Source organism: Ascidia mentula, chromosome 9 (genome assembly GCF_947561715.1).
Source record: "Ascidia mentula chromosome 9, kaAscMent1.1, whole genome shotgun sequence".
NCBI classification, from domain to species: domain Eukaryota; kingdom Metazoa; phylum Chordata; class Ascidiacea; order Phlebobranchia; family Ascidiidae; genus Ascidia; species Ascidia mentula.
Window position 1 is genome coordinate 4835700 of NC_138574.1, and position 19097 is coordinate 4854796.

A 19097-nucleotide genomic window follows, 5' to 3' on the forward strand; every position below is an offset into this window, starting at 1 on the left:
TTGAAGTTTCATGGCATCTGCATTACTCCGGCTACTATAACAGTGTTTGTTTTGTATGCAAATGTTAATTTACTGTATCCTGTGTTGTACTATATTCCTTATCATACAACTGTATCACAAAGATAATTGAACGATCTTATTTTGAACTCTTCAAAAATAAATTCATTAAAAACTAATGACGATTCACCTGGTGTATTTATAATAATAACAAGGTACATGAGATTAATTACACTATGATGGATAATGTAACCTGAAATATTGCAACAAAATAAATAGTTTTCTGCTTGTCAGAATTGTAAAGTTCATGATTAAACTGATATACATTCTCTTTTTTACACATAAATAGAGTTGGTTGTTGAACAACACAGAAAGAAAAACCACAGAACAGAAATTCCCACTTCAAAATAAAAACAAAACATTAATATAAAATCTGTAAAGTTTACTCAAGTCAAGAAAACACTAACGGATTTTGTACGTGCAAAAATATCATTGCAGCAAAGTGCAAAAATTATTTAAGGATGGGAAAAAAGTTTAAAAGTAATTACATACAATGGGTAGACACTGTCATCGCCAAACACGACAAATTGTCTTGGATAATTACATCTGTCTACAACACTATCATATAATCTGTGAGATGATGAGGCTCTAGGCTTGATAGGTGGTTCAATCAGACATGCATTTCCTTTACAAAAATCTCCAGTTAACACTTGTGCAAGAATCATGACTTTCTCCATGTTTGAATCTGTGAAGCGCTGTGAATACTTTGAGGTTGTGGCAAAGTAAACTCCCTTTCCATAGAGGTTTCCTAAATTACAAAACACAAACAAACGAACAATGGTTTACAAGTGTGCAAAACGACTTACCATTTTTGCCACAAAACCCTCGGTTAAAGCCATCAGCACAGATTTTATCTACAACTGAATGGTTGGTCCCATGAAAGAGTTCCCTGTCAACAGGATTTTTGGAAATCAAGTTTTTCTTAACTTTATTTTTGTGAATGGTGTATTTCTGATGGAGAGCTGGGTTTTGGATTCTTTGTACCTTCAGCAACAATGTAAAAACATATGCACTTGCCATTTAGGGACTTTACACATGGAGATATACCGGAAAAGTGCAAACTCAGTATAAGCTGCATGCAATTATTTTACTTACATTTACAATTGTTGTAGATCTTGGTTGGCTCCGCATAAAGAGATTGACAACTTTCTTATATTCAAGTGATGATTTTGGCAAGTTTACTTTCAAAACAGTCTGACCATTCATATCATCCCATGTTCGTGGCAAATCTAAATTGAAGTTAGTTAAAATTTAAAAAATACAATTTTAGTTTATTTGCCATGTTTTTGTGAACTAGGAAATCAAAAATAAATTTCTATATACATGTTCAATTGTTACAACCTTTATAATCACTTTTGTCACACAAAAAAGAGTGATGTACATGATTTTCATTCCTTTCACAATTTGAAATCTTACTTACAACAGGTGTTTTCTTTCTGCACAAAACAAGTCAGTGTCAGACAATTGAAATAAAGTAATAATTCTAAGCAAGATTGTTAGTGGGTTTACCTTGTTTTAAATTGATCAATATGTTCAACAATTTCATGCATTTTTGCATCCACATCACTTCTGACACCACAAATGCAAACTTTGTTTTGGTGTAAGATCAACTTCATAAAAGTATTGTCGTTTTTATTTTCAGAACTGTTTCTAAAACACCTAGGATGGTTTTCTTTTGCCAGCATGAGATGTTTCCTATTGAAATATTTCTGAAGGCTATTGTAATTGCTCAACACAGCATTCAAACTTTCTTCACAGAATCTTGAAAAATTGTCACCAGGTACACATACCTGCTAATATAAATTAATGCTGCCATTATTCTATTGATATTTTTGATTTTTAATAAGAAATCACTAAATTACTACTAAAAATATCACCTTTTTTCTTTGAAAACTGTACACAAGTTTGCCTGCTCGTATGTTATAAAAGATAACAACTGTTGCATGTTCTTGCACTTTCACTTTAAGAGCTTCATAGTGTTTTGATGAGTTCCTGATAAACCTGGCAACCATTTGGTCTGGAGCAACCACTACATATTCCCAAGGTGAATTACCACGCCTACAAAGTTTTTGTTTATAAAAAGTATGATGTAAAAAAAATGTTTTGTCATGAAAACAAGTAAATCACCCACCTGTTTTTTGCAGTAAAGACCCTTGTTTTTGATTTACAAAAATCCCCAACAGTATGATTAGTTAAAGGAGATTTAGTTTCTGAGTTTGGCCTAAAAAAATCATGAAAGCTAACAATTTCAGATAATGTCTAAATTACTTTTACATGGAACTTTTCATCAAATTAAAAAAATGCAATGAACATGAATTGCAAAATTGTAACATACCTGTACTGCGATATAAAAAAGTCAATATTTTCAGATATTTCCTCTACTTTTAATTCCACTTCATCTTTCAAACCGACAATTAGGACCTCATTGAATTTCAAATGCCACTCAACCAAAACTCTACAACTCAAAACTTCAGATTTGTTCTCAAAATACATTGGTTTTCGTGCTTGTACTATAGCAAGGTGCTCCGAGTTAAAATACTTGTATCGGCTTATATAGTTTTCTAACATGTTATCCAATCTGTTTTTGCAATATTTTCCAAAAGCCCCAACATTTTCCTCCTAAATAATAAAATAACAAAACAATTAATTTAGTAACACTATGGAAGCTTTTTTAGATATTTACCTGCTGTTTTTTTCTAAAGCAGTAGATAAACTCATCTTTGGTGTTTTTTTGTATGCAAATTACCACTGTGGCATGCAGGAAAAAATCTGCTTTTAAAAGCTCATAGTGATGAACTGAATACCTTATAAATCTGGCAATTATGTGATTTGGTGCCACCACTGAATGTTCCAAGTTTTCAACCTTGGATTCGGGTTTTATCTTTGTCATAACAGAACATTGCTGGAAAACAGGTGTTTTCAATGTAACCTCCTCTTGGGATGGCTTTTGTAATACAATACACTGCCCGTCATAAACTTTAGACTTGTTTTGACTGGTGAAATAGATAAGTGCTTGTTTAAGTGGTCACAAAAGTAAAATTTAACACTTGGCCCTTACCTTATTGTGGCTGTTTTATTAAGTGGTTTTGTGTTAATCATTAAATGATTATCAACAGTCTTATTATCATGAAGGCATGGCACAATCTTTCTAAATAAAAACATATAATTTTACTTCATAAATGCTTAAATACAGTACAAATTATTCAGGACTAATACAATACAAATGTAATGGAGCTTGTCATTCTACAGGTATACTAAAATACTGTCATAACTTCCTAATTATTTACACCAGGGATTCCCAAACCGTGGTCCACATGGACTTCTCAGGGGTCTGTAATGATGCCTCAAAAAAAATTTGGTATGTTTTATCCAGTGCATAAGCAGTAATCACTGCAGGGATTCATAACTGGATTCATAAGTGGTTTCGTAAGCTTTACAATACGTACATGGTTCTTACTCTATCCTTGTGTCTTACGATTTCAAAGTTGTTTTAAACATTTTTTCTTTCTTTTGTTTCTTTCGCTACGCGTCTATGACGTAAGACTTCACACTTATCGCTTGTTGATATTCGTTATTGTTTATGTTGTTTGTAGAAATTTCGACGTTGAATACGTTGCAAAATGATGCGAAGTAAGACAGGAGGTTCGAGTAAAAACAGGTTCACAAAATGGGGTATGCGACCAAAAAAGTTTGGGAAACCCTAATTTACACTTACAGTATGTAAATACCTGTGCACAAGTTCACAAATGTGTTTGGTAAATTCCTTAACTTTGATATCCACCTCATCTCTCCACCCACAAATAAACACCTTGTGTTGGTTTTGATACCAATAAACCAAAAGACTTTCACAGTTAGAATATCTTGGCTCAAAATAGGAAGGGTTTATACTTTTTGCCAATGATAAGTAATTGGGGTGGAAATGTTTAAAGCAACATTTGTACATTTCCAAGAAGTTTTTTAACCTCTTTTCACAAAATGCGGCAAAATGGCTGCTAGAAGCAAATAATTTCTGAAAAATATTGAATACAAATTCTTGTCATGTAAACAGAAAGAAAATTAATCAATGCATTTATTAAACTACCTTCCTTTTTGCCCTGAATCTGAAAACAAATTTGTTTCTAGCCGTCCTGTCTCTTTGGATTACAACAGTTGCATATAAAGTGACATCAGCTTTCAGAACTTCATAATGGAAGATGGAACCACAAATAAACCTTGCAAGCTGATGATTGGGAGCAACAATAGTATGTTCTTGACGGGGCCAAATACTTTTCAAGTGTCTAAAAGTTGTACAGATTAAATATTTCTGAGTTGTAGAAACTGTTGTACATAAGCAGCCCAAGGCAAAAAATATATTACTCAATAATTTTATTTTATTTTTGAATAATTTAAAAAGGAGATGAAAACATACAAGTAGGAAAACGGTTTATCAAAAAACCCTTACTTTTCAGCTTGTAGACGTTTAACCTCCAGCATTTTGTTTAGTAAGGGTTTTACTAGTTTTACATCTTCCTTTCTTCCAGTGACCCTTGCTTTATTACAATTTAAAGTTATTTCAATATTGAGGTTTTGTTGTAGCATGTTCTTTGCTTCTGTTGCAATAATAAAATCTGGAAGCACTATTTCAGTTGAAACAAAATTTCTCACAAAATCTTGCAAAATTTTGAAGGCTTGCTGTGCTGTTCTATTGGTACACTGCATAAGTTAAATAATTTTTTTTTAATTATGATTATCTTCTAAACAAAGAAATTAGAACGAAAACAAACACATTCCTTTTTTTTAGGTAAAGATTTTATCATTTTATTTTATTATTTTTTAATAATCAATTTTATAAATATCGTTGTAGTGGTATTTTAGTATATATGCAAGCATAAATTTTCCATACATTGGGTTTTAAAACTAATGTTGTAGGCCAACACAAACTCCCATGCTTTTTGTACAAAATATTATACCTGAGTACATAAATGCAATACAATTTTTTTGCACAATAATTGCTATTTATACAATAAAAAAAAGTTTGTTAAGAAATAGTTTAACTTACTGTATAAAAAACTTTTCCCTCATTTTCTGAAATGTTTTTGATGGTGGCATATTGGTATAATTGCCTTTTCAACCTCAAAACTTCATGTTGTTTGCAATTGAGGTAACGAAGAATATGTTTGTTAAATTTTGCCTCTGACATTATGTTACTTTGACCACCTCCCATCTGAAGCAACTGGCAGCCAGGATGGTAAGATTATCCAATCGCAATTGTTTTCACAAGGGATACAAAACTTTTGTACAAGGGTAACCCCCCGTTTGGTTTTGCGATTGTTTCTTCAAAGCCTAAAATGAAATCAACTTTTAAATACTCACTGATATTTTGTCTTTCTGCAGTACAGAGAATTTATGCCTCAAAGTACATAACCTGCAGTAAATATAATACATGTGATATATAGATGAAACATAATATTGAGTAGGCCTGTATTGCGCAATGCTAAATCACCAACAGTTTCGCATTGGCAAGACCGACCGAGGCAGCAAAACTTTGCGGCCTGTTTCCCTACAACCACAGGCTATGCCCTATTTGTATCGGAATACAGCAAGCAACATAAAACGCTCTGAGGTGATATTCATAATCAATTACCGTCAAGTTTGTGTGACGTTTACACCAAAGAACTGTGTAGGGCAGCCCACGCACAAGCTTATGATTCCACGGACTATTAAATGTGTTTGGTCTTACAAACTTCCATACCAAGCAGTGGACATTGTTATGCGAAGTCAAAACCCCGATATTCACCTGTTCGACAATACGGTATCTCAATGATGGTGGTCCCATGTAATACAGTGTATTGGTAACTCTTACACATATGCTATATCAGCAGCGTATAGGCCTACGCTGGCCTATTGTTGTAGCGGGTAATTTGACCACCCTTGAAGGTGGTTGATTACGTTGGGCCTATGAAAAGATGCTTAACAGAGGAACGACACAACAGTGAAATGCTGCTGTGAAAAAATATTCCCGTATTCCATAATTCTTAAAAATTTATGATGATAACTGCTTTTATGTGCACCGGAAAGTTGTGCAATTGCGTTCTGTTCTTTACTTTTCGGATTCGATTTTATTATAATTGCTGATTTCGAAAATTTGAGTCTCGCTAAATATTCTATCCCTCTCCGCCCCTGGTTAATAAAAACTGTATTTGAATTAACCACCAGTCAGGTGAACAGACATTGTTTTGAAATTTGACTTTATTTGCGTAAGCGCCAGTTCAATACTTATAGTAACTAACTAGCCTACACTGCCCAGCTTCCCTAATAGTTGTCACAAATTGAGCATAATACTGCGTGCATTACAAATGCCTCAAACCCATTTCAAGAAACAAACGGACAACTGCAGTTTTGTTTGCATAGTGTGCCACAATTAAACACTCCGCACCTTTGGACTGTTGACACTGTGCAGCATTACATCATAAAAAAACATGGGTAAATTATTTACTTTGATGATTTCGCAACCAGACTTTACGACTGTATTGCGTCGTTTTAATATTGTTTGGGATTGGTTCATATGAGTATGTACAGAGTACTTTTCTATTATTAAAGAAACTTTACGAATTTGATTTTCGTCGGCCATATTATACTGCGAAGATAGCGCCTTTCAGCTGTGGATGTAGAAACGAATGTATCGTCATGACAACTTTTGACCAATGAGTGCTTTGTCGCTTTATGAAAGTTGGGAACACCTTGGTTACATTTTATATATCCCCTTTAGTGTGGATTTTCAACATCGTAGTTTCGAATGTCGGTAAAAAGGCTTCCACAAACCTAACCATATTTTCAACATTGTTTTATTCAACTTAATACTGATAAATCACTTTGTTACAAAAGTACACAAAAACGTTACAGTTGAGTGGACACAGCGTGACCTCGACTGTGAGAACTTCTGCGCGATTTTTGATCTTTGGTTCCTTTGGAAGTGGAACTTTTAGTGGTGATTTTAGTTCCATAAAGATCCCAGGTTTGATATTTTTCACTTCTTGAGTTCGCGCATCTTCTGGTCGGCGTGGTGCAAGTGTTGGTTGTGATTGGACGGGGTGCGTTATGACTTCGACGAGGAGTTAGGGACTTCGAACGCTGCTTTTGTTTGCGTACAGAATCTCGCGAATAAGACATACTCTGCAAAAAAGATGCTGGTTTAAATATGTGCAATACATCCAGTGGTGAACGTAAGCTGGAACAGTCCTGCTGTACGCCGTTTCGATAAGAATTCAGCTGTTGTTGTTTCATGATTAGTTTTGGGAAACTAAAATGTATTTTCATTTTAAAGAAATCTCGCCTTGTATACGAAAACGCAATGGTTGATCTTGTTCCTTAATTTTTGCAAAATCTAGCCCTCTGGTTGGCATTGTATTTTATCAGCGACACCAATTTACTATTTTGATAATAAGTCAATGTTATGAAACTATCAGAAGTTTCAAATTGCTTTTAGCTAATTGATTAGCAATCTTGAAAAATCCATTTCGCCTGCACGGGCATCCTCAGTTTCTGAATTTACTTGCAATTTCGTATTTGCAGATACTATGCAGGCGAAATAGATTTTTCAAGATTGCTAACAAATTGGCTGACTGCAATTTCAAACTTCTGATAGTATCATAACATTGACTTGTTATCGCAATGGTTTATGTTTTTACATAAATTCAATCGTTTCGCAAAATTTTTTTTTACTCTTACCACTGATGTTTAAAACCTATATTCAGAGATATTATACATGGTTTAAGTTCTAGTGGATTGCAAACAGACTCGCGGTAAGGCTTCCAAACCTGAAGAGATGAAGTACTGATTTCCACCAGGATTTTGGAAACAACTTCAAGGTTGATTTTGATGGCTTGCAAGGTGACCATGACCTTGGATAAAACGGCCATCTTTCCGTGCGCATTGGAGCGTGACGCCGTCTGCAGGTGTTCACGCATGACCGAAAGAAGGTCACGTGCCTTGTCGAGTTTGTGGTTCAGTTCATTGTGTCTGATTTCGTCCTGCTGCAAAAATATACTTTGATTTGCCATTTGCGTTTTTTTGGTGATTGGGAGGGGCCACTCGAACGTTACTGAAGGGGAGCATGAAGCATAAATGGTTGATAACTACAGGTTTATGCATTAGGTAGCTCCATACCAATTGTAATTTTCGTAAACTCATTAATATTGAAATTCCTTGCAAAAATACATTCGCTTTTTCAGATAAGCAAGTTATCATAAGAAACGTTTTGTTAGATAAGTAGTGTTTTCAATATATCTATAGCAACTAATTTGAAAGCCACAGAATTACAAGACGAAACGTGTTTATACCTCATCAGAAATATGCTTTATATCGGATTCGATGTTTCCCGAAAGCAAACAAATTTCCCCCGAAGCTTTAAAAAAGTCGACTGTTGTACGTAACGGGGGTTCCCCCTTCGTGAATAAGAAGATATTCCAGGCCCCGTCGACAATCTGCAACACACAGCACACCATTAGATTGGTCTGAATCTATATCACAATCGGGATAGTGCGACCTCTGTATATATTCAAACCATGTTTTGAAATCTAAAACTTTTTAACCACAGTACGCAAAGGTGTTAAATATTTTAGTGCGTTTTGACGAACATATTAAAAGTTAGTGCATTTCTTTATTAACTGTCTACATAAAAATGGGTAGTGTCGTTCCACTATACATGTACAGTTGATGTTTGAGAGTTGCCACAAAACCTTTTGACTGTGTTACCTCTGAAACGTGGCGGAAAAGGGAGTTGTATAAACCGCTTGGTTGGTTTCTTCTTAGCTGCTGCATCTCAATTCTACACTGGTTGGCAAGTAACTTAATTTCTAGTCCTAGTCTCGCAGCAGTCGTCTTCTGATCGGAGACATCAATGGATACGTCATGCTGTGACGTAATAAACGGTAAACGTGCCAAAAAACAGTTTACTTTTTATGCTGCAAGGCATTTGATAAAATTATTGCCAGAAGAAGCCGTATTGTAGCAATAGTTTCAAAAAACAATGACATTGAACGCACAAAAATGATAAAAACATAGAAATAAAAACAAACCCCAATGTATTTGGTGTTCGGTGATCTGGAGTTGTTGACCATCAAATTTGAACGATTTTCCATTTGCGCACGCGCAAGAAGATCAACTAAATCTTTTGTGACGAGGGAGCGCCACTGCTGCACCAGCTCAGCCAGCAAATGTTGTGGCAAACGCTGAGTTGGAAGAGATGTAGCAAGCAGGAACGACTGAGTCACCTAACACAAGACAATGTCATGGTAACAAGGAATGAAATGTGCTACTCCACAGAACACAATAAGATTTTTGCACATACTGTGTATGACTTAAAACATGGCGCAATAACGTCCCGCTGTCTGTTATTTATGGTATGCTGTTGTGTACTTAATAAATCCACCGTGCAGAACTTAATATTGAGCCTTTGACAAATAATATATTTTCACAACGTTTGAACGCCAATCCACCTGTTCCGACAATTCCGCCAAATTTTCCGTCACGTGATGTGCAGTAGTTACATGACCTTCGTCGTCAAAGCAATGTGCCAGAAGTTTACTTGCTTCAAAAACCTTCATAGCAAAAAAGATGGTATTTGAAAGTTTTGCCGCGCGACCGTATGTGCTTAAACGCGATAATCAAATGATGAAAAATCTTCGTACCTTCGATGCTGCCTTGCTGAAACGATCCAAGCTTTGGGCAGATAAATGGTGTACGGAGGTGAGCATTGCGTTGGCGGGATCTTGCTGGTCATTTTGGTTTGTGAACACCTTGGTGATATTGGATGATTGGAGCATGGCGGCATCTCGAAGCTGCAACAACGAAAGATTGAAATATTTTATGTTGTAAACAATTCTGAACGATTCTGGAAACAAGAAGTAAGCTTTACTGGTGGTGTCAATTGTTTGAAACAACTTAATTCCTAATTTAAATGATTGTTGTCGTTGGTATCGGGACAATGCCTAAACCAGAGCTAAATTCGGTCAAAATTGTTTTTATGGATGGCAATTTCAAATAAAAAAAAATTATAATGTTTCAAACTGAAAACTTGCAACGAGGAGCAAATATTTTATATAAGTTTAAAACACGTATTTGTAAAAAAATACGAAAGCAATGCGTCCAAGGATTGCTTACAGTTGTCTTCAGTTCCCGGCAAACTTTTTCGAACATTTTCAAGGATTCCTCCCGGTTTTTGTCTTGCACTTTTCGTCTGCACTGCATACGTGGGTGCATGTATTAAGTTGGGATGACAATCACGTCGAAAAAATTTGAATATATATTGTAGTTTTAACCAATTTTCCGCCAAACAACCATATCACTTGTGTTTACCTGCAAACAGCAATCCAATGCGTCGCGAAACATCGAACAAGCTCCAAATATTTTGATCCGTTGTGAATGTTCAGCGCACGGCGAGTTGGTAAATTCTTCCACACAATCAACAATCTTCAAATTTTAGCGAAACAACCATTAATGCTTCGGGTTTATTATTAGGCCGTGATTGAACACTGATTAAATTTGTGAACCGCCAGTAATTACCAAAACTTTTTGAACAAAAAAACGTGCAGAAAAGCGCATTAGCGCCGAACTTTATAAAAAAAATTAACCTTTTTTGACAAATCATCCACTCCGTCGCTGTGATCAGGAAAACAGTTGCTCGACAAGTCGTAACAGCTGTTCGAAGGACTTGCTAATCTTCTCAGGAGTGTCTACAAAAAGTTGAACGTTGTTGCACTCTGGTTAAGTATTATTTCAGGCGCGGTTTTCTTTATGCTTCGTGCATGTTTTTATTAGCAATCTCATGTGAGATTGTATTAGATATTGGGCCGATGATAAGAGTTACATCCAAGGTCTCTGTGGACAGCTTTTCACAGTTTTTTTTAGTTTTTATCCAAGAACAAATACTTGCCTGTAAACGTCGTATTAAAATAAACGCAGAATCGTCACTAGGATCCAAGTCAAAATCTTCGGCACTGAATCTAAAAAAAATTTTATTTTTCAAAACTAAGAACGTTTTTGTTTATCTAATATTGAACTGTATTTACCTTGCAAAAAATTCGGATGTTTTGCATGTGCCCTTTTGTCGCCACCTCGTGTTTGTACATGTAATCTGTTGTAGCCGATAGAGGGCGCGTTTCATTCGTCTAAAAGCGTGATTTCTGAGGGCTTTTGATCGGGAGGATGGAAAATGAAACCAAACCTAAAATAATGGCAAATTATTTCAGCAAAACCGCATCAACATTTTTTGTGGTATTTTAATTATATACTTCTTGTTGTGTTTTTTCCCAAAAAAGAGTATTTAAGAACAGAGAGTATATGTATATATTTTTTATTTACTTTTGAAGTTTCAAGTAACGCCGGGGTTCCTTTTTCTAAAGCCGACCGCGTGAACGCCATCTGAGTTCTCAGTAAATCGCTTCTCAAGTCCTGGTTCATGGAAACAAGACAAGGTCAAGAAACTGGACTCATTACTATTATCGTACATTTACTTTTTGTCTTGCACCAGTGAAGTGAGCCAACTTTACCATCGTTTTGCCGAATGCGGAAAACTTTTCCAAAAACGCATGAAAATGTTTACATTCCAAAAGGTAATCTAGAGCATTGCAAACCTGTAAAAATAAAACATCACAAAAATAAGTAAAACTGAATAAACATTGAGTCAGCTACAGACAAAAGTGTACACTATACTGTATAGATTCTAGGTAAATTTGTTTTTAATAAATCCAACAGAATTGAAAAATGCGGTTGTCTTAAACTCAGGGTCACTTCAACAAGATAATGAAAACAATGTTTATATTTATCATCTTAACCTATTTCTTATTCTATTACATGTTAACGAGAACTACAATACCCACTTTAATAGTGAGTAAAAAAACTGTCCATAAATCACGAAAGAACATTACATTTTCCATGAAAATTTATTTTTCCAGTGTTTTCCCGTTTCTTGAGTTAATAAGTTACCTCATTCTTGCACTGCATGATTTCATCGACCAAAATACTATCAGCCAATGTGAGAACTTGAATGACCGACGCCAATAGGGCGTAACATGACGTGGCAAGGTTTGATTGGTTTATTTCTTCATCACTTTGACAACTTGGGAGTCTCAGTGATGCTGAAGACGGATAGTTTCCAAAATCTTTAGTAAAACCGAAAGTTGTTTTATAATTTTAAGAACATTTTTGCCATGGAAGTTTTTACTACCCTCGCTTACTATTATTTTTTACATTTTTAGAATTCTAAACCAGAAACATCGAAATAAGCTGGGCGGAAACGCAAGCGTTCTTATTTTGTGGTGAATCTGCAGTTCGACTTTGATGAAATCAAGTTGTGGCAAGGTCGGTGCAATCTAACCCAAGAGAATATCGATTTTGAATTCCCAATTCTCCCATTACCCTTAAACGGTCGATACCAGGCAGTTTATCGACAATTCCTTCGGAAAGCGGCCGCCTTTAACCTGATAAACAATTTTAAATTGCCACTTTGCAGAGAGAACTTTTTTAACGACAGAACTATTAAGTTTTTGTCGTTCTTTTCTCCGCAGTATATTATCGCAATTTGTTCGAAATGTAACGCATTTTATGGTGTACTTACAAAGAAAAATTATATGTAAGAAACGTTTATAGTTTTAAAGTAGTGGGATTGCCGGTCGAATTATTGGCCGCTATAAGGCGTCACAACTTCGTACCAAGGTAACGGAAGTTTAGCAGCCTAAATGTAAATCCCAAGCACATTTTATTTTCGCACCTACGTTTTTTTATCAAGTAGATTACCCAAATACCCCAACAACACATCAGCAATATAAGTGTGGAAAACAATATGCGAAAAAAAAATAAACCAGGTCAAAAGATTTCCCCGAGGTTATGCCACACTTCAAGAGCGTGTTACAATTAGTTCAATTCTTTGTTATTCTTTATTGACCTTACTTGAATTCACGGCGAATTCTGAAGGTGAGGCGCTAATATCGGCATGCTTTTCCAACCTACCACAAGCAGAAGCGAAACTACTGGAAGATGTATCTCTGGACGGCGTAATACGACTTGATGTGGTCGGGTCTGCCTCGTTCAGTGACAATTGGAAAACCTGTCAAAGGAAGGGTATTGAAATTTATGTGTTTTAATCGACAACAATTTGACCCATGGTCAGGTATTTAATGGATGAGCAGGTAAAAAAACGGAAATTTAATTTCGCAATTTAGTAAGATTGTTGTAATTCGGATTTTTTTTGTTTTCTTTACCATGCAGTCGAATAAAATTAGTGTCCCGTCAATTTTGATTTGTCAGAGAGACTGTTTTATTCCAAAAATACTATTGTAATTGAGATGTTGTAATGGGGTAAATAGTTATAGTTGGTGTTGCTGGCGTGAAGACAAGTAAATCCACATAACCTTATAAAAAAACATATGCTTCTTTTTGTAACCTTTTGAGCATTTTTTTCAAATATTATCTGTTGTACCAGTTTACTGCCTTGTTTACCCCAACATTTCCTCCAAATTATTGCGAGGAATCAATCGTGAAGGGCACTTTACAGAGAAAATTTGTTTCTTGAGAGAGGGGCAGATCATTCTGACAGATCCAAAGTACCGTCACCATATAATGGAAATATTTTGTGAATGTCACAGAATTGATTAGACTTCCGTATTTAAAAGACTGTCTTGACAAATCACGCAGAACGCTCATGCAATATGCATGTACGTCGCTGAAGGTCTCTAAGTCACGTGTATATGAAAACGGCAAAGTCCGTTATCGTATCCATAAAGATGTGATGAGGTTAGCAGGTAATCGTTAGTTCGCTGGCGACACAAGGCATTGATTTTGTGTCATATTTTTTCCGAAGGGAAGTATGGAATGATTCATTGGTCGATAATGTTGTAATGCACTGAGGGCATTCGTTCCAAATTATTTAAAAGTGTTGTTATTTTGTTAAGGTTTGCTTTTTGATTTTCTTTTGATTCGCGGCCAATTGTGCAACTGTCAGGACGATTTTTTTCATGTTTTTCAATTTTCAGTCGAAGGCTGACTTAACTTGTATTTCCCTAACTTTTTCTGAACAAAATTCAATTTCCATGTTTAAATTGTAGTACGACGACCATCAATACTCAAAACTACACACCCCGGCGCCCTGTCGCATATTATAAGAATCACTGCTAATCTATACTATAGGGTCGAGCGCTCGACTCATATATCAAGAAGAAAAACCCGATCGGGATTCGTGGCAAGAATCTCCTGGGTTCACATCCCCGTTGGGGTAAAAAAAATAAAAAAATATATATAGTAGCAAAACATTACATAGTAAAACTAGGCACAAAATGGCAAATGTACAGTGTTCAATTTATTTGATAACTGCAATATAAACCCGGGGCCAGAGATGACAATTTTAGCAAACCAATCGCCATTTTGGTTTATGTGCTCGACGGTCAGTACCAGATGCCACACTTTGTAACTCAACATACTGCAACTTACATCGTAAGAAATGTCGTCATCCAAGTCCTCATCTACTCCGCTGTCGGTACCATTTTGGCTGGTTCCGCTGCTGGTGCTTGGACTGATGCCAAATTGGTGTGAGTAAGTGGAACGTGCGGTTAAAACGCGACATAGCGACTCACCTATGCAGGAAAGCAATATGTTTACAAAACGGCAAGGGAATATGTCATAAATACCAAAAGAATCAGCCAGTTTTGCTTGGTGGTACCGACGGATATGTCTTTACCGGTTAGATATCTAAAATTAACCACAAAAAGCGGCACACGATTAACTTTAGTGCGATCTTTTGTTGAGTATTTTAGTTGTTCAGCAGTTCGACAAGAGTCACTTAGCATGTTCGTTTTGACAAGTTGCTGAAAATGTTTGCTTCACTTAAGGGGCGAATGTTCTGAATGTCAACTGACATATTTCTGCGCCAAGTTTGTGCGCTTTGTTCTCGAAACGTACTGAAGGGTAATGGAATATTTGTACCACAACTACATGTCGTAAAATTATCAAATCAATCGAGGAACCAAAGTTGAGCTAAATTGGGTGGTACTTTTTACCAGTTTTGATTATCAATTGACTTTTACAGAAAATAATAAACATTATGACGATTTCAATATGAAACCAATGTGCTTTTTCCCATTCGAAATCCCCCAAAGGGTTTATGCTCAGACTTTCCATTTTTTCTTCTCGATTTCAAAGGGGCGTTTACGATTTAAAAGGTCTTCAAGCGATCCTCCTTTCAGTGTATTTCAGAAATAGCGTAGCGACTGATGGCTGTCTATGCCAATAATCTCATTAGATCAATGCTCTCTTCGCCTATCAAATATTTATGAGCGAATCCTCATGGGGGCGCCAAAGCTCAAATCGCTACCGCGTCATTTTGGGAACGGAAAAGATCAACGATATCAAATGCCGTTGGAGCGCAAAACAAAGATTCCCTAACGTCTGACGGATTTCCCAAATTATGCACATCAGGTCGCTAGCGATTCAAATCATATTGACGTCACTAACCTGCCATGACTGCGTCATCACAAGCGGTTTCCATTTCGGGTTGGATGGATGGATTATCGTTGGCGACAGTTCGTCCGGCACGTACGAATGTTGTCACAGCTTTAGACACAACCTGGTGCAAGATCGGAGTAATGATGAACGATCGTACATAACCGCGCTTATTAATTTCGACACCAAGTAAACGTCACATAAAATCTTAAAAAAATCTACGAAAAGGAAAAATATCGTGGCTTTCGTGAAATTACAAAATTAAAATTCCAGACAGGATTACAAATCACAAATTTTGCCCCAACTTTTTTAACTCACTTTTGTTCTCAAGCATTTTAAAAACTAAAAAGCGGTGGAACTTGCTCAGATAGAGTCTTGAAACCGCAAATATGACTTAGTGTAACTCGTTTGATCGCCGTGGTTTCAGTGCCGAATTGAAAATGCGTTTGTGTGACACGCCATGAATAATTAAACGTTTTTGAGGTTGCTTTTCCGCGCAAAAGCGTCGAAATGTACTTCTCAAATGGATATTGCAGCAGTGAATACTTTAAAGTTTAATTGCAGACATACTGCCGTTTTCCGCGTTGCCGATAAGAGCAGACGATTACACTTACGTGCACAGCTTGGTCTGTTGTGAAAGCTCTTGTGGTCGAAGACGAAAGTGACGTCATCGATGATGATGATGCGGGACCTCTGTGACGCAACAATGCAGCCATCTGCGTGATAAATTCGGTGGTATCTTTTATTTGTTTATTCTGACATATGAGTGATTTTACCTCTTATAGACATTTATTGCACTTTTTCAAACATCAACTTAATAGTTGAAAACGTAAAACCATGTGTTTCTAGACAATATAATGCAACCGGCTATATCCTTTTTACCATGTTTTGTGGTAATACAGCACTTTGCGCTAAGAGTTCCTGCAACTTTTATGTGACAGTGCAGAGATGCTCGCACAGAAGTTCCATCGAAAATAGACATAAAATCAATTTATTCTGTCCCAAGCAAAATCTTTGACACGAGAACGAGATAGTCGGATTCTTACATAAAGATCATGATCTATATCTCGTTCTTGCAAGTTGACGTTGCAAAATTGGTCAGTTTGAGGTATATTTTCATGTGGACGGATTTAAGTGAATCGTAAACCGTGTTTTGACGCAGCGTCGCGAAAAAATCGACAGATCGAATTACGGTGACATTTCTTGTTGTGTTCGCAGGTTACGAATAAGTGACTTGGATTCAGTTTAGCAGCGATAAGAATAAACTTGATGATCGGAAGTAAAAGTTTAGTGACCTAAAAACAAATTATCCGTACATGAACCAAATAGAAACTATACACAATTTAATTTTTCGGTAAATATTTTGAATCAAAAACGTTTCAACGGACGTTAAATTAAATTCTTCCTCAGTCTAAGTTTCAAAAAGCATTTATCAAAGTGTTATGCGACCTCAGAGCCCGCCCGACCTTCCGGCTTTAATCAAATTGGGCCACCGGCAATTGATTGCAGCAATTTGTGACGCGTGCTTGCCGCAAAAATTCAGAGATTAACATCAGTTCACGTTGTAACACTGAGATTTCTCTTGGGCATTCTCACAATAAAAAATCGAACAGCGCGTTTGTTCCAGACAATTAATGTTGACCTTAATAAAAATATGTCTTTCCAAAGCAAACAATCAAAATAGTTTTTAAAGACATGACAAGGCTCAATTGTGTACTGTGGACTATATATGTTTTTTAAAAAACCTGTGTTGTAAGCTTTGCGAAACAGAAAATATCGTTGAAAATTGCTTCCAAAACAACGTCAATAGTTACAACAAACAACAAAAATAAACAGCGAGTTGTTATTGTAAGTTGACATGAATTTTCACACGACTTTGCCAGACTGCTGTTTATCGTCCAGCCGGACACCAGAACATCTATTACCCAGATAAAATCTAGTATTTAAATGCACAACCAACCCTTGCAGTAGAATTCTAGACAATACAGCAGAACATTTAGGGATCAATTTTTGTGTTTTTAGTGGGATTTTTTGAGAAAAAAAAATAATTATTTAAGAGTCCATAAAATTCTTTGCCACAAACCCTTAAACGGAGTTCCACGTAGTGTTCTACTGTCCGTAGTTTAAACTGTACTAGTGTTACATGTGTTGGCTTGTATGGAAAAGACATTTGGTCCTTCGGCCCACATTGGATTAAAATCAGTCAAATCTGATTTACTGGGTGAATGCAATAACAAGTAATTATTGCATCGCGGTGCTGACGTCAGAAAATAGGTTTTTGATCGATCGAGGTTTTTTGCCTTGGGTTTACAACCAAAATTATTTTAATACCATTAGTTTTAAAACCTGTACATTTAAAATTGCCGGTCTGTCGCAATTGCAGTGACCAGAGTTCAGTTAAAGGCAATCGTTTCAAACATGCGACCTTATTAAGCAAAGATTATATCGAGTAGTCTTGAGCTGTCCATCCTAACGGATTAGGGTTTATTGCATCTGAAGAGTGCCACAATCTGAATGACTGACGACCTACATACAACTCTGTGGCTACCGTAATGTTTTCGTCCCAATTTTGGATAACTAATTCCATCGTTATGTAAGGGTAAATAAACAGAAAAAGGCGACGCTACAAGACAAAAATAGTTCAAATTGGCCCCATCTCACCTTACGTTACAACCTGGTTAAAAGGCAGGTGGTTGCGTCCGAATATAGGGATTTACAATAACTCCACAAAAGGAATAAAAAATCCGACAGCTTGTCTCGACCCACGTAAAAGCGAATATGGATTTATGTTAAAAGGTGCAATCACGTATACCGTGCGTACACGAAGGTAAAAATATTAACTTTGCAATGGTTTTCAAAACACCTGTGTAACAACATATATCTTGAATTTTGACACGCCGTGGCTTACCTGTTCAGCAAGGGGTTGAACGCTGCTTTCAATTGATTTGGTCGGAATGGATTCCATGCATTTTTCGATGCATTGCCAGAAAATGTCCCTCCGCACAACCGTTTGCCCTACTTTATCAGCAGTTTGGCCGCTTTGGTACATCTTCGTCTTGCCTTACTCTCAGCGATTCGGGAAAATAAAACGTAGCAGAAATCTAATTCGACAACATCTCTGTAACGTTAGATATATTTTATACATGTGATAATATTTCAAGCCGGGAAATACTGACTGGTACAGCTTGCCTGCTAATGATTTTATTTATGTAAGCTATGGATATTAATATGTGTATAAATCATTTTTGATTTTTTTTATGTGCAATCAGCTTCGATCCTACGTCAAAGAGTGCATGATTCTTTTATAACCTCATGGGTTTTATCGATGCCCATGCCATTTTACCTACTACATATTCTGTTTATTTATTTAGTAGAAGTTCATCCAAAAACATTCATGATTTGATTGATTTGACGCAAGCATTTATGTTTGCAATTTAACATATTTGTGTAAAGGCAAGGTGGAAGCAATGCATGTTGAACGCAATAAAACGCAACAAAATCAATAAAGTAATTCGAATGTTCTCAACAAGTGATTACTTTTATCTTTACTGTAGCGGCGTCGAAGACGA

General features: G+C 36.2%; 2 protein-coding genes across 5 annotated transcripts; both read right to left on the reverse strand.

The window, feature by feature from the left end:
- Positions 1-123: 123 nt before the first annotated feature.
- LOC145914745 (uncharacterized) lies at positions 124-5296 on the reverse strand. Of its 4 annotated transcripts, none has more exons than XM_083002580.1 (14): positions 5096-5296; positions 4499-4646; positions 4139-4334; positions 3786-4066; positions 3116-3205; positions 2741-3050; positions 2393-2676; positions 2189-2278; positions 1935-2115; positions 1567-1850; positions 1399-1493; positions 1153-1286; positions 864-1041; positions 124-805 (listed from the first exon to the last, which is right to left on the reverse strand). In XM_083002580.1, the coding sequence occupies exons 2-14, from the start codon at positions 4633-4635 to the stop codon at positions 513-515; spliced, it is 2553 nt and encodes an 850-aa protein (XP_082858706.1). In that variant the 5' UTR covers positions 4636-4646; positions 5096-5296; the 3' UTR covers positions 124-512. The 4 variants fall into 4 exon arrangements, with proteins under 4 accessions (XP_082858706.1, XP_082858705.1, XP_082858704.1 ...); XM_083002579.1 differs by having other exon boundaries at positions 4499-4664; XM_083002578.1 differs by having other exon boundaries at positions 1567-1847; positions 4499-4749.
- A 1637-nt stretch (positions 5297-6933) lies between these two features.
- On the reverse strand, positions 6934-18577 carry LOC145913914 (alpha-catulin-like). Its single transcript, XM_083001684.1, has 20 exons — positions 18437-18577; positions 16143-16244; positions 15541-15652; positions 14521-14663; positions 12985-13141; positions 12022-12197; positions 11550-11669; positions 11398-11487; positions 11106-11260; positions 10933-11039; positions 10668-10750; positions 10393-10506; positions 10198-10278; positions 9726-9875; positions 9534-9635; positions 9114-9308; positions 8791-8949; positions 8376-8519; positions 7854-8069; positions 6934-7209 (listed from the first exon to the last, which is right to left on the reverse strand). The coding sequence occupies exons 1-20, from the start codon at positions 18575-18577 to the stop codon at positions 6934-6936; spliced, it is 2823 nt and encodes a 940-aa protein (XP_082857810.1).
- Between the last annotated feature and the right edge of the window lie 520 nt (positions 18578-19097).